The sequence below is a fragment of the Wasmannia auropunctata genome, unplaced genomic scaffold (genome assembly GCF_000956235.1).
Source record: "Wasmannia auropunctata unplaced genomic scaffold, wasmannia.A_1.0 LD335965.1, whole genome shotgun sequence".
In the NCBI taxonomy this organism is placed as follows: Eukaryota; Metazoa; Arthropoda; class Insecta; order Hymenoptera; family Formicidae; genus Wasmannia; species Wasmannia auropunctata.
In genome coordinates, this window is record NW_012026925.1 from 465,431 (window position 1) to 477,595 (window position 12,165).

General features: G+C 39.5%; 3 protein-coding genes across 4 annotated transcripts in view; 1 reads left to right on the plus strand and 2 right to left on the minus strand.

The window, feature by feature from the left end:
- Positions 1 to 260: 260 nt before the first annotated feature.
- On the minus strand, positions 261 to 6,117 carry LOC105454975 (UPF0472 protein C16orf72 homolog). The gene is made up of 5 exons (XM_011697973.1): positions 5,231 to 6,117; positions 4,741 to 4,812; positions 2,459 to 2,630; positions 2,054 to 2,193; positions 261 to 1,524 (listed from the first exon to the last, which is right to left on the minus strand). The coding sequence occupies exons 1-5, from the start codon at positions 5,421 to 5,423 to the stop codon at positions 1,379 to 1,381; spliced, it is 723 nt and encodes a 240-aa protein (XP_011696275.1). The 5' UTR covers positions 5,424 to 6,117; the 3' UTR covers positions 261 to 1,378.
- Positions 6,118 to 7,209: 1,092 nt separating this feature from the next.
- Positions 7,210 to 11,536, minus strand: LOC105454976 (actin-related protein 1). 2 transcript variants are annotated; one of them, XM_011697976.1, is made up of 7 exons: positions 11,354 to 11,536; positions 10,975 to 11,039; positions 9,885 to 10,211; positions 9,252 to 9,561; positions 8,959 to 9,132; positions 8,769 to 8,831; positions 7,210 to 8,681 (listed from the first exon to the last, which is right to left on the minus strand). In XM_011697976.1, the coding sequence occupies exons 1-7, from the start codon at positions 11,399 to 11,401 to the stop codon at positions 8,538 to 8,540; spliced, it is 1,131 nt and encodes a 376-aa protein (XP_011696278.1). In that variant the 5' UTR covers positions 11,402 to 11,536; the 3' UTR covers positions 7,210 to 8,537. The 2 variants fall into 2 exon arrangements, with proteins under 2 accessions (XP_011696278.1, XP_011696277.1); XM_011697975.1 differs by lacking the exon at positions 11,354 to 11,536 and adding an exon at positions 11,116 to 11,289.
- A 103-nt stretch (positions 11,537 to 11,639) lies between these two features.
- LOC105454977 (cytosolic purine 5'-nucleotidase) overlaps positions 11,640 to 12,165 on the plus strand; it is a 35,304-nt gene continuing 34,778 nt past the window's right edge. The window contains exon 1 of the mRNA XM_011697980.1: positions 11,640 to 11,855. Within this exon, the coding sequence (XP_011696282.1) occupies positions 11,841 to 11,855 (15 nt within the window). The 5' untranslated portion in view covers positions 11,640 to 11,840. The remainder of the gene's footprint in view (positions 11,856 to 12,165) is intronic.

Consider the following 12,165-nt stretch of genomic DNA (forward strand, 5'->3'; position numbering starts at 1 on the left):
ATTAGTAACGTATGTATTTGGCCACGTAAAATAGAAGCCGAACAATCTGGGCAATAAAATAACCATTTCAATCTATCTTACAATGACGCATACGATGAAATGCAACAGATGCGGGATAGAAAAAAAAATGAATAATAAAAGAGAATTATATATATATATTACACAAGAAAGATAATAGACTCAAATTTATTACATTCGGAGAACAAGAATATAATGAATTAATTTTGATCATTCACGAAATAAAACTTAAAATAGAAAAAATTTAAAGTTTATCACCGCATTATCATCATTTTCTACCGTTTCTTATTCTCTTCGTATCTAGCTATCATCAACAAAGCGATGTGAATCAATTCGTTGATTGCCAATTATCCAGAGGATTAATTGCAAACAATCACGGTAATAATAAAAACAATATTTCAAACAAGGTACTTGATGAATTTCAGTAATGTGATAACAAATATTTTGCACTCGTATCTTCTCCCTGTTCCATTCTGACATCAATTATCCAACAATTTTCGAACACAAAAATATTGTTCGTTTTTTTATCTTCGAGAATTTCGAGATTTTCCGCGTGTGATGTAAAGAAAATATTTGAGATATCAACAATATTGTTTCACAAGTTATTAGAATGCTTCTCAGCCGTTATAAATTTTGATACATATATCGATATATGCATTGACATTTACAGACTCAGTTTCGGATAATGTCATACCCCTGGGTAAAAAAAAAAAAAAAAAGTTCTTCGTACGTTGATTTACAGATCGACAAAGTGACAGTCTCATATACAAATTCTTGCACGTAAAGGTCAGACCGATCATTGTGGGCACTTTTAAACAGTTGTTATTAAGACACGTTCGTGTGCTCTCACTTGCGTAATTTTGTATGTATAAACAAGAAGTTTAATTACATATACAATTACATATATACACATCTATATACTGTACGAGATTTCGCGAGATTACAAATTTTTCACGAAATCGCGTATAAGAGTCGCGGGGAGATACAAACTTTTTTGGATCGTGAATGAAATATTAATTTGCCAATATACACAAAAATATACCCATAAATATGTGACGCGCGTGTTGCATTACAAGTACGTTGTTTCAAATTTTAAGCGCAAAAAACATACGCCCAATCTACATAGATCTGTTAAGGGAGATGTGAATAATTTTGACCGTTATATAAATCGAGATCGGCAGTAGATGCGGAGACACATACGAACGTGCTTATCTGGCAGTGTGGACCACTACCGTTTCCCTCAAATGACAATTACACATAACCGGGAGTTATGTAGGGGAGCTGAGCTATTAGTCATTAATCGGGTCGATTAATTAACAGGGGAACGAGGGAGTAAAGCTACCGTACGCGTCGCGCGCCGTTACAGTGTATTACGCATACGTTTGTGCGTGGGTGATCCCATGTCCACGTCATGCGAAGCAGGCCGTTTGTGATGCCGGGCCAATTCGTTGCTAATAAAGGCCGACAGTTCGGCTTGTCTTCCGCCACGCCGAGAAACCGGAGAACCTGGGAAAATTTAATGTCTCTCTTATTGTCCGCGCCTGTCACTTGTCATGCGTTATTGCGCGTTAAGCCCGTATTAGACTAAAGATTGAGATTGGATTGAGATTTAACCAATTAGAAGAAAGAAAACCAATCTCAAATTTAGAATGAACTTTGTTTTGCTTGGTCAAATTCCAATTCAATCTTAAGTCTAATACGGGCTTTAGAGTGTCTCTGCTATTAGTTTATCCCAATTAAATGCGTGCTTTCTCTCAAACGCGTGCATGAAAATCAAAAATAAATCTGTCCCGTTAGTCTATATTCGCGTGCATCACAAAGGAAATCACAAAGATAAATCTCTCGTGTAAATCTGTCTTTGTCTAATCCAATTCTATTTAAAGTTCAATGAAATATAATTGAATCTCTCTTGAATCAGAACGTATATTACGATATAAACATTTTAAAGTCAAGTAGAAACGTTGCGACTGCAATAAATAGTATTAATTGTAAAAAAAAAAAAAAATTCATAAAAAATTTGAAGAATACAACATACCCGATAGTGCTTCTCTAAATGTGTGTAACTCAGGATCTGGATCAGTGCCTGTTGTTGGCGCTGGAGCAATAACCATACTCGGCGTTTGACTATGCGACGACGGGGAACCGCATACCATCATACGGGGTTTGGGTGAACTTCTGCAACATTGCCAACGTATTGCAGCCTTTAGCAAGCACAATCGACACTTATTTTGTTTAAAATATCATTAATTCATTAATATATAGTCATATATTAATATAATATATTAATAATTCATTAATTTACAGTCATTTATTTTTTAAATTTAACTTAACGAAACATGTTGTCTATACATTTACAAATGCCTATATGTTATAAAATTAAAGTACACAACAATAATCTAAATTAATAATTCTCTCGGAATGAACTACGGTAAAGGTAAACCTGTGTGGATGCGAACGAGGTGGAGGTGGTTTTCCAGAGAGATATGCAAGAAGATCTTCCCTGCGAATCATACGTCTTTTTTTCCTAGCCCAATTCATTATTTCTTTACAACGTTTCTGCTTGCCCAGTTCCACTCCCAAATCGCTGCATCGCCTCATACAATCCACTGAATCTATTTAAACAATTCTTGATTAATTTTACAGACAAATGCAAATTAAGCCTTGTACATCGACATGCACTAATTATAAAATTTAAAACACAATATAAAACTTATGATACAAATAAACGTAATAAAATAGTATCCAAATTATTTTATTACGTTAAATTTTGTATATATAATCAACACTCTTCATTTATCAGATGCTTAATTGTCATTTCATTTCGGTAACAATGTTGCTTCAATTGACGTAACAAATTATATAAAAGCAAGAAATACATTTAAATACATTTTTTATGTTTTATATTCTAAGTATCTATAATAGCAATACAATAAAAGATCAATATAAACAAATATATAATAAATATATAAAAATACATAATATATAAATAAAAAATATATAAAGAAAACTCTAAGTAGCATTTTTTTAGAAATAAAAAATTGAAAGTACGGATAACAATCGCGAAAGACGAATAAGCCATTATGCTGGTGAAGAAGGAGAATGCCTTTGTGTTGTCACGAACGTCAAGTTGATATTTTTATGGTTGTTATCTCTGTCGTCATTGATAACATGAATAATTTGATATCCTTATAAGAACGTTATCAAAATAGTCATTAGTCATTAATGGAGATATCAATAACTGTATTCTTTTGCTGTGTAAAATTGACCTAATTTCGCCCTTCGCTCCGAATTCTATTAAGATTTCACACACTACACGTTCAACGTGTGATGTCAAAATGTTACAAAAGCACGTTCTCCTTTCATAAATGTTATACGAATAACGGATCGCTCTTGACAGATATTTGATTAACTAACGGGTTCTTCACTTGTCATTATTTTTGTCATAAACACATCTCGATGGACGGTCCTTTTTCGCACAGAAGTGCAATTCGCTATGCAATGCAGCTCGACGTTAGTCATGCTAATTCAGGGATATACATGTATGTATGTATATAAGGGATATATAAAGCCATAATTTATGCGTTGATTGAATAAAAAAATTAATAAATAAAACACTGTCTAAAAACCTTGCTTCAAACTGACGCGTGGCATTGGAGCAATTTTATCGGATTAAATACTCGCCTGCGTGTCACACAAATCACATGCTACTCGGAATTTATATTCAGACGTACAACGTGCCAAAAAAATATGACCAACAAATTGCGTAATCAATCAACCTGCAAGTTATCGGAAGAAAATAATCTCACAGATAATCCGAACACGGTTTTCAATCCGCCGCTACGGTTACAAATCCTCACTGTTCCCCATTGTACTCGTGAACTCGATACAGCTCGCAATTAAGTCATTAAAGAAACTCTACACGGAAATTAAATTTCTCCCGAGATCCAAATGAATTATGCGCGCGCGTTAAGTTCTACGCATTGCGCTACGAAATTACGCGTTTCAACAACAGGCGAGAGGAGACCGCGTGCCGGAGTGGATGCACGTCGTCGTCGATCCGCAAATTCCTCCGTGCCACGTTAAACAGCAGCGGACGCTCGTAAGGTAAACGGTACCAGTGGTCTGAACGTGTATCTATAGCTGAACACAAAAATTTATTTTTAAATGATTTTTTTCATAATATTATAATTTAATTGTAATCTTTAAATATTTTTACAATTAAATTTTGATATTATAATAAAAAAAAGTAATTGAGATCAATAAATTTTGTGTATGTACGTGTTCAGATATAGTTCAGCCACTGGTACGTTTACCTCATGTGTATTTCACTCTCGGTGCCGAATAAACAGCTGACCCTGAGCGGTCAGCCATTATTATCGGGGAAGGGGAAGGGGCCATTTTCGTCCCGTAATGACGGTCGCACGCTCCGCGCGTTCGCGATACATGTACAATGAGAGGACAAACAAGAGCAAACACGATGCGAAGAAGACAGTAGGGAACAAAGATTGGAACGTTGCGGAGAAGGTGACGCGCTTCGGAGCGCCGCAGCACGAGGCGCGGAGATGGCGGTGACGGGGGGAGAGAGAGAGAGAGACGACGAGGAGGGGGGAAGGGGGAGGGGGAAGAAAGCGACGGAGAGGGTAAGGGGCTGCGCGCTCGTGTCGTTTATCTAGCGGTTGACAATGGAGCACACCATAAGGACGTAGAGAGAGAGGCACGCACCTTTGTACAACGATGTGACAGTACCGGCGGCCGTCTGAAAGGGCACCCATAGCGAAACGCCCAGCGTGCGGTCTGCAAGAGAGAACAAGAAAATAAATCCAGAGGAGGTTAAAAACGGAGGGGAGAGGGGGGTGGAGCGGGGGGAAGGGAGGGGGGATTCGATCGATAATTGTCGATCGGAATTTTCGGGGTACTGCGAGAGACACGTTTGTAACGAGAACGAGAACGTCGATCGACGAGCGAGATTCCCACGGGATTCGCACGAGGCTCTGTCTCGATTCTCGCGTAAATGTCGCGAACAAAATGGATGTTAATCGCGAGACGGACGGAATTCGCGTTGCGGAGGGGAAGCGACCTTGGGGGGGATCGCCGTGGCAAAATGAGGGGAAGCAAAAAAAAGAGAGAGAGAGAGAGAGAGAGAGGGATAAGGGAAGGGAATCAGGTCCTCGCGCGCGTATCGTCGAAATCGTCATCGATTCGAGGGATCTACCTTTGTACAACTGGGCGATGGCCGACGCGGTCGTTTGGAACTTCGTCCACATCTGCTGCGAGTAGATCTCCTTCTCGTTGTGCAGCTGATCCTCGTAATTGGGCTCGGACTCGAGCGCCTCGACGCACTGCTGCTCCCAGTTGCTGTACCAGAGGTCCATAATCGGATCGTCCTCGCTCCTGTCGTCGCTCATCGCTGCGCCGCGATCCGCGCGATCGGCGCACACCACCGCTGGCTTGCCTGCTCCGAGTGCAACCTCACGCACGCACGCACGCACGCACTCCCGCACACCACGCGCGGCGCACACCACACACGCGCGAGAGTAAGAGAGAGAGAGAGAGAGAGAGAAAGGGAACGAGAGAGACTGTGGGAGAGGGGGGAGGCAGAGAGAGAGAGCGAGCGCTCGTCGCGAAGATACCCTCGGCAGAGTGTGCGGGGAACCAGAGCGAGAGAATATAACGCCTCGCCCACCCACCTCGCGCGATTAATACACGCGCACGCGAATGTATGCGGGCTGCTCGGTGTGTATCACGCACACGCAACTGTCGCGAGACCACACACAGCTCCTCCGACTCGCGAGCAGCTGAAGCAGCTTCGACGACGATAACGATGACGACGACGATGACTGCAACGTTTGACTGCCTTCTCCTCGCTCGCGTTCACCACCACCCAATCCGCGCACCAGACCTCTCCACCTCTCCTCTCTCGCGCTCGCTGTCTCGCGCCTCTCCGCGTCGCCTCGCGTAGCCCACACGTAGGCCTTCGCCCGCAAAAATCAAGTAGTCGCGGACATTACGATACACGTCGTCCCCGCGTCGTCAGAGACACACTCGCGGACATCAAATGTACGTCGCACACGGTCATTCGATATTCGTGAGAGAGAGAGCGTCCAGATTACTCCAGATAGTCCAGATAGGCAACTCCACTGTCCACACGGCACACACACTCTCCGTGGAGTCGAGCGATCAGTGATACCACCAGATACCACCAACCGTGCGAAGAGACTAATTTCCCTAGTCCTCTATTACAGAAAAGCCTCTTCTGTCAGGGAATAGGGATATCAACATAAACACGTGGATCCTAGAATAGATAGGCAAGAGAGAGAAAGAGAGAACAACACCTGATTGTTTCTTTTCTCTCCAGCGTGACAAGAGTTGAACAGAGAGAAAAAACGACCTGCATAAACTAGGCTTTAGAGCCTTTAGGCTACGGTCCACATAACAAATGCGTTCTTTGATTGGTCAATTATAAATATTCTTTCTTTTGAATAGTCAATAGACAGTACTTCAATATTTATAAATATATGTAGAGATGTTCATACAGTACTACAGTCGTGGACATATCGGTTGCGACACTTTTTTTTATAGGTTTCAAAACGCACTAATATTTTGCAAATGCGGACCACGATTGGTGTTATACTGCCTCTAGACTAAAGATAGTACATCGTGGTTCGCATTTGCAAAATATAAGTTATCTATGAAATATATTATATATATTATATATATTAGTTATCTATAAAGTATATATTACGTATATTAAATATAAATTAGAAACCTATAAAAAAAAAGTGTCGCAACCTTTTAGTACATATAAATATCAAATGGACCGCACTCATGGAAATTTGCTTATTCATGAAAGGCATATAAATCAGTTATGTGGATTACTGACTGCTACACTGAATAGATTTTTCAAATATATCAAACAATTTAAATGTATATAGCTAAAAGTATATATAAGTTTATTATATTATCTAATAAATATTTAACAAACAATATGATTAAATATTATACATTAGCTAATAATCTCACGTTTGTAAAATACTAAACATAATTTAAAAAAAAAAGAAAATGTAGGAATAATATAAAACATTTGTATAGTATATTATACTACACATAAATATAGAAAATCAACAAAATCTACATTGCTAATTAATGCCGTGCTTTCCGACTATTCCTAATATTATGTGTATAAAGCCAACGTGTATCGTACAGTTGTTTATTTAAACAAAAATACATTTGTTAAATAATTAAAAATGGTATAAACACTCGTTACACTAGCTATGATATAGATGCCTTTGCAGGTTGTCTTTTTTAAATAATATATGTTGATTCAGGCGCATTTTCTAAAATCCAATACCTCTGCCTCTCGTGCAGCATCTCGTATTTTTGAGTATTTTTTTTTTCCATTACATGTGCGGCGTTAAATTGTCAACAATAGGTTTCTGAATATTCTTCCTCTCCAAACAGTGCAGGCATACGTATTATAACGTACAATTCTAACAGATATTACATGATAATTGAATTCCATCCCGATTAAATTATTGCTCGTCATTTTCAAATATGATCCCTCTTCTGTTACGTAGCGATAAGAATGTCGATTTAAACTTTCCGTTGAAAACTGAATTTCCTATTCTTATCACAGCTAAAGCACACTGTGTAAAATAAAAGATATCAAAGATTGCGTTCTCCTTCAGCATTTAATATACATTTAAAAATCAATAGCTCTCATGCGTGTTACAAAGTAATGTTGGAATCAATTGTTTAAGCTATACATCGCGACGTTTACAATACAGTTGTAAAAATTCATATTTTAATCACATGCATTTGTGTGAGTGTGTGTGTGTGTATGGTGTGTAGACTATAGAAATGTACCTTTACGAAAGCGTACATATTTACAAATGTTTTTGCATAAATGTTGCTGCACATAGAAATTACAGGATATTTCGTTTCGCTATATTGATGACGCAAGAGAGCGCTTTCCCTTGATAAATGAAAATCGTGTATTCTCGCTGTAATACACGAAACAGGACTGGGCGCACAGCATAAATATATATATAAATTATAAATAAATAAGTTCTAAAAACAATTTGAAATTTTACGTTTAGCCTTAATTCGATTCATTTGATTTCGGGGAAAAAAAAACGTTATTTACACTTTTTTTTTAAGTATCTTGAGACGCGCTAGCTTTCTTTTTACCTTTCATGTCGTACAGTCTTTGCGAAATTCATGTATCTAATTGAATAATTAACACAACCATACCTATATACCTATCAAAATAAAGTCAAATTAAATCGAAATCGATTTTTGCACGACATCGCGAGTCTTAAAAGATATACGAATGGAAATGCCTAAGTAATGACTCCCTGAAATAATGATAAAAATTATTACGAGTTACTATCCAAAACAATTATGGATTATGCTTGCTGCGATACATTTTGTTATCGTGCCGAGTGTGTGTGCCATCATTTCGTATTATAATAAAATTACTCGATATATAACATTTTCTCGAAAGCTTCTCTAAATTAAGTTCAAAATGTTTTACGATGAATAGCCCGTATACCGTCCTCGTCGAATTCTTTTTTGCTCACCCACATCTTCTTGAAGGTGTCTAAAGAAGCCAAAATGGAACCCCCGATCCAAGTGCTGTATAATCGTTCCTGAGGCGCGGATATCTGTTACAACAGAAATAAGTTTATTATGCTGTCTTTTTTACTCGTTATTCACGTTTTATTTTCACTTTTCATTCTTCGCCTCCTTACCCTTATTTTAATGTCCTTTGGCGACATCCTACGAATCTCCGATAACAATCTGTCACCGAAACCCTAAATAGTAATTATGAGAATCTTGTTACATCAGTAGGTAATTTTTGTATAATAGAAATAAGAATATAAAAAAAATATTTTTTTTATATTCTTTCTCCAGTCTATATATACTGATTTTTGTGCTTACGCGGAATAATGTCGATCCTCCCGACAATACGATATTTTGGAACAGAACCTTTCTCAAATCCAAATCGGACTTCTGAATGGAATACGTTAATACTTCATGAAGGCCTTCGCATTCCTCGCCTATCAGATCTGGTCTAAACAGCACTTCGGGAGCTCTAAATCGTGCCGGGCCAATCTGCATTGAATGAGGCATGTAGGTAAGAACAAACTTTAAACTCGCTATCTCAAAGTTATATACGACTGAAATACTTTTCCGTGTCAATTATTGCCAAATTCAAGTTATTATTACATTACCTCCAAGTGACTGCCGTCAGGTAACACATACTGAAACTTCTCCGTCTCTATTGTTTCTTCTTTTTGGGGATTGCTGGCGAGGTAGCACGCTCGCTCTTTAATTATTCTGACAATTTCGAACTCCGCCGTGGTCTTGAAATTAATGCCCTCCTTGCGTAAAAGTAGCCTAAGGTGCCTCGTAACGTCACGTCCTGCTATATCAACTCGCATTATACTGTGAGGCATAGCGAAACCTTCGTAGATAGGCACAGCGTGCGTAACACCGTCGCCAGCATCCAGAACTACTCCCGTGGTTCTGCCTGTCGCGTATCTGTAATTAATGAATAACGAAGATCATTGTTGCGCGATGCAAAAACGAACCTTCAATTGTCGAAAACAGTATAACTCTGACAGCGTTTTCGGATGAAGCGGGTTTGATCGCTCCGAGAGCGATTAATGACGTCACGTGCTCTGCTCGTCCGATCAGAAATCTAAAATAGAGCATGTAACGTCGTTGAAATCTCTCTCAAACCAGCTCCGTTCGAAAACGCTGTGAGGTTTTAAGAAGCTAAAGGAAGCGTAAGAGATTCTTCCAGAAGTTAAAAGCTGCAAATCATTCTAACACATTATTGCAAACGGTAAATGGCTACTTACAAGCTAAGTACAGCTTGCATGGAAACAAATAAAGCTGGGACATTAAACGTTTCGAAAAATATCTCGGCTGCCTTCTCGCGATTCTTCCTGGGGTTTAGAGGTGCCTCGGTAAGCAAGACCGGATGCTCCTCACTGAACGTAGCTAACTGATCTTTACTGTAAACGTAAGACCAGATTCGCTCCATGTCGTTCCAGTCTGTGACCACGCCGTGTTCCATTGGATACCGAAGAGATAAAAGGCCACGATGCTCCTCCGCTATTGGACCCACGAACAGATCTCCTTCCAAAGCACCCGCCATAACACGTACATGTTTCGGCCTGCCAATGCTAAAAATAGAAATTGTGTATTAATTTCTGTCATCAATCAGGTAATGCCAATGCTACATACTAATGTACAAACAAAAATTCTAATTTTTTTTTTTTTAATATCTTTCATATCGTGTATTAATTTATATTTTTAACATCATTTCATCTTCTAACATTGGCTGTGTTGAACAGAGAAAACAGATCAGTGAGCGCTCAGTGATTCTTTAATATAATTGGTTCTTGCCTTTAGATCTTCGCTGAATCCAAGTGCAGAAATCAATAGCAATAACGAATCATTAAGCGCTCACTGTCTGTTTTCTCAGTTCGACACAGCCAATGTTGAAAGATCTCTGCTGAACGTAGCTATTTTGATTAATTTATATAATATACATTTCTATACATATTCCACTTGTTTTTTGTCTTTATCCACAAAGTAATATTTCCCTCAAAAAAATAATAAATTAGAAAATAATTCTTGAACTTCAACTAATTATAAGAGTAACGTCGACCAACCATATCGAATAATGGCTGTATCTTCTTGCTAACACATTAATTCTTTGTTACTTTTGACGTAAAAGGACCAGGAACAATAAATACAATTCAAAGTTTTGCTGCATATAAAATTCTGTCGATCCAGTCAATTCTCTGGTCAAGTCAATAAAAAAGCTTAAATCATCCGGTACCCTTAACATGTCATCGGAATGACTTGCCACCTTCCGAGCAGCTTCCAAAAACAGAAGGCACGCTGTCACGAATGTCAATAGCGCCTCTCCCTGCTACTTACTAATTCGGAAATCTGCATTTAGGTATCTGGTCGCCCGCGAATCCCGCCTTGATCACGCCGGATCCCTGAACAAAAACAAAATCAGCTGTAACGACTAACTGTTATCGATTCTAAAACGAGAAAGGGTTTATTGCTTATCACATTGCCATCGTCATCGTCATCATTGACACCGGATGTCGATAATAATTCCCGACGACGTTCGCGGACGGGAAACGGGATAGGAATTAACAGAACACGGAACCGGCAATGCGACGAGGCGCGAAGCGTCCGTGTTCTCGAGCGAGATAAGCCTCCCCTCATCTGCGTTGACGAACTGACATGGTAGTTTGACACATCGCTCGCTTTCTTAGGCCCAGGAGGGGAACTGGAGGGCACTTACGTTGTCGATTACCACCGGCTGATTGACGATCACGTCGTACGGCTCCATCGTACGAAATCCGGAATGTGTCCACGCGACTTTGTTTCAATCGAGAACCGACCGCGAACGTAACCCCAACAGGCACACACCTATCCTTCGAGCGAGGCGTCCGAAGGGAGTCATGAAGTCATCGGCGAGCCTGCTGCGATTCGAGGATCGTTTCTCTCGAAGTGCGTCGCGAACAGGAGTGCCAACCGTACCTCCGACAGAGCTGTCTTTACGTCAGGTTAGGTTAGGTTGAGTTGAGTTTGAATTGGGTTGATATCGCGGGATTCCATCGTGTATTGTGATAAATAATGACAAGATCGGTCGTGGTCGAGTGTGGTGTGGTGTGGTGTCGACGGCGTAGAGAGTTGTGGGTCTGCTTTCGGTGCTGAAGAACCCGAGTTCAAATTCGAGAAACATCGGATTTTTTAATTCGATTGCCGCCTCTCATCGTCAGAAGACAATGGCAAACGCCGAGGTATACATACTGTTTATAGTCTGTATATCTTACTATGAAAACCCCTCTAATTAATAGCGTTTTCGATTTGTTGACTCGATCCGACTCCGAGTCGATGGTCTGTTCTTTTTAGCTATAAAAAAATAGTTAAAGTATACAAGAAACGCTAAAAAGAACAGACTATTTTATCTCGGAGTCGGATCGAGTCAACAAATCGAAAACGCTATTAGTTGCAAGCCGATCGCCAGCTTGTTGCGACAGCCAATCCGAAGCATTGATTTCAAAATGTAAGCTTCAGATTGGCTGACGCAACAAGCTTGCGATCGGCTTG

What these genes read in the sequence shown, in the direction of transcription:
- LOC105454976 (XM_011697975.1), bottom strand. Translation starts at nt 11,274, where the DNA reads ATGAGGGGAGGCTTATCTCGCTCGAGAACACGGACGCTTCGCGCCTCG. An exon ending in CTGACGGCAGTCACTTGGAG is followed by an intron (nt 9,133 to 9,251) that starts GTAATGTAATAA and finishes CATTCAATGCAG; the next exon opens with ATTGGCCCGGCACGATTTAG. An exon ending in CAAAGGACATTAAAATAAGG is followed by an intron (nt 8,682 to 8,768) that starts GTAAGGAGGCGA and finishes CTGTTGTAACAG; the next exon opens with ATATCCGCGCCTCAGGAACG.
- LOC105454975 (XM_011697973.1), bottom strand. Translation starts at nt 5,423, where the DNA reads ATGAGCGACGACAGGAGCGAGGACGATCCGATTATGGACCTCTGGTAC. An exon ending in CCTCGTTCGCATCCACACAG is followed by an intron (nt 2,194 to 2,458) that starts GTTTACCTTTAC and finishes GCAATGTTGCAG; the next exon opens with AAGTTCACCCAAACCCCGTA. An exon ending in ATTTAGAGAAGCACTATCGG is followed by an intron (nt 1,525 to 2,053) that starts GTATGTTGTATT and finishes AAATTTTCCCAG; the next exon opens with GTTCTCCGGTTTCTCGGCGT.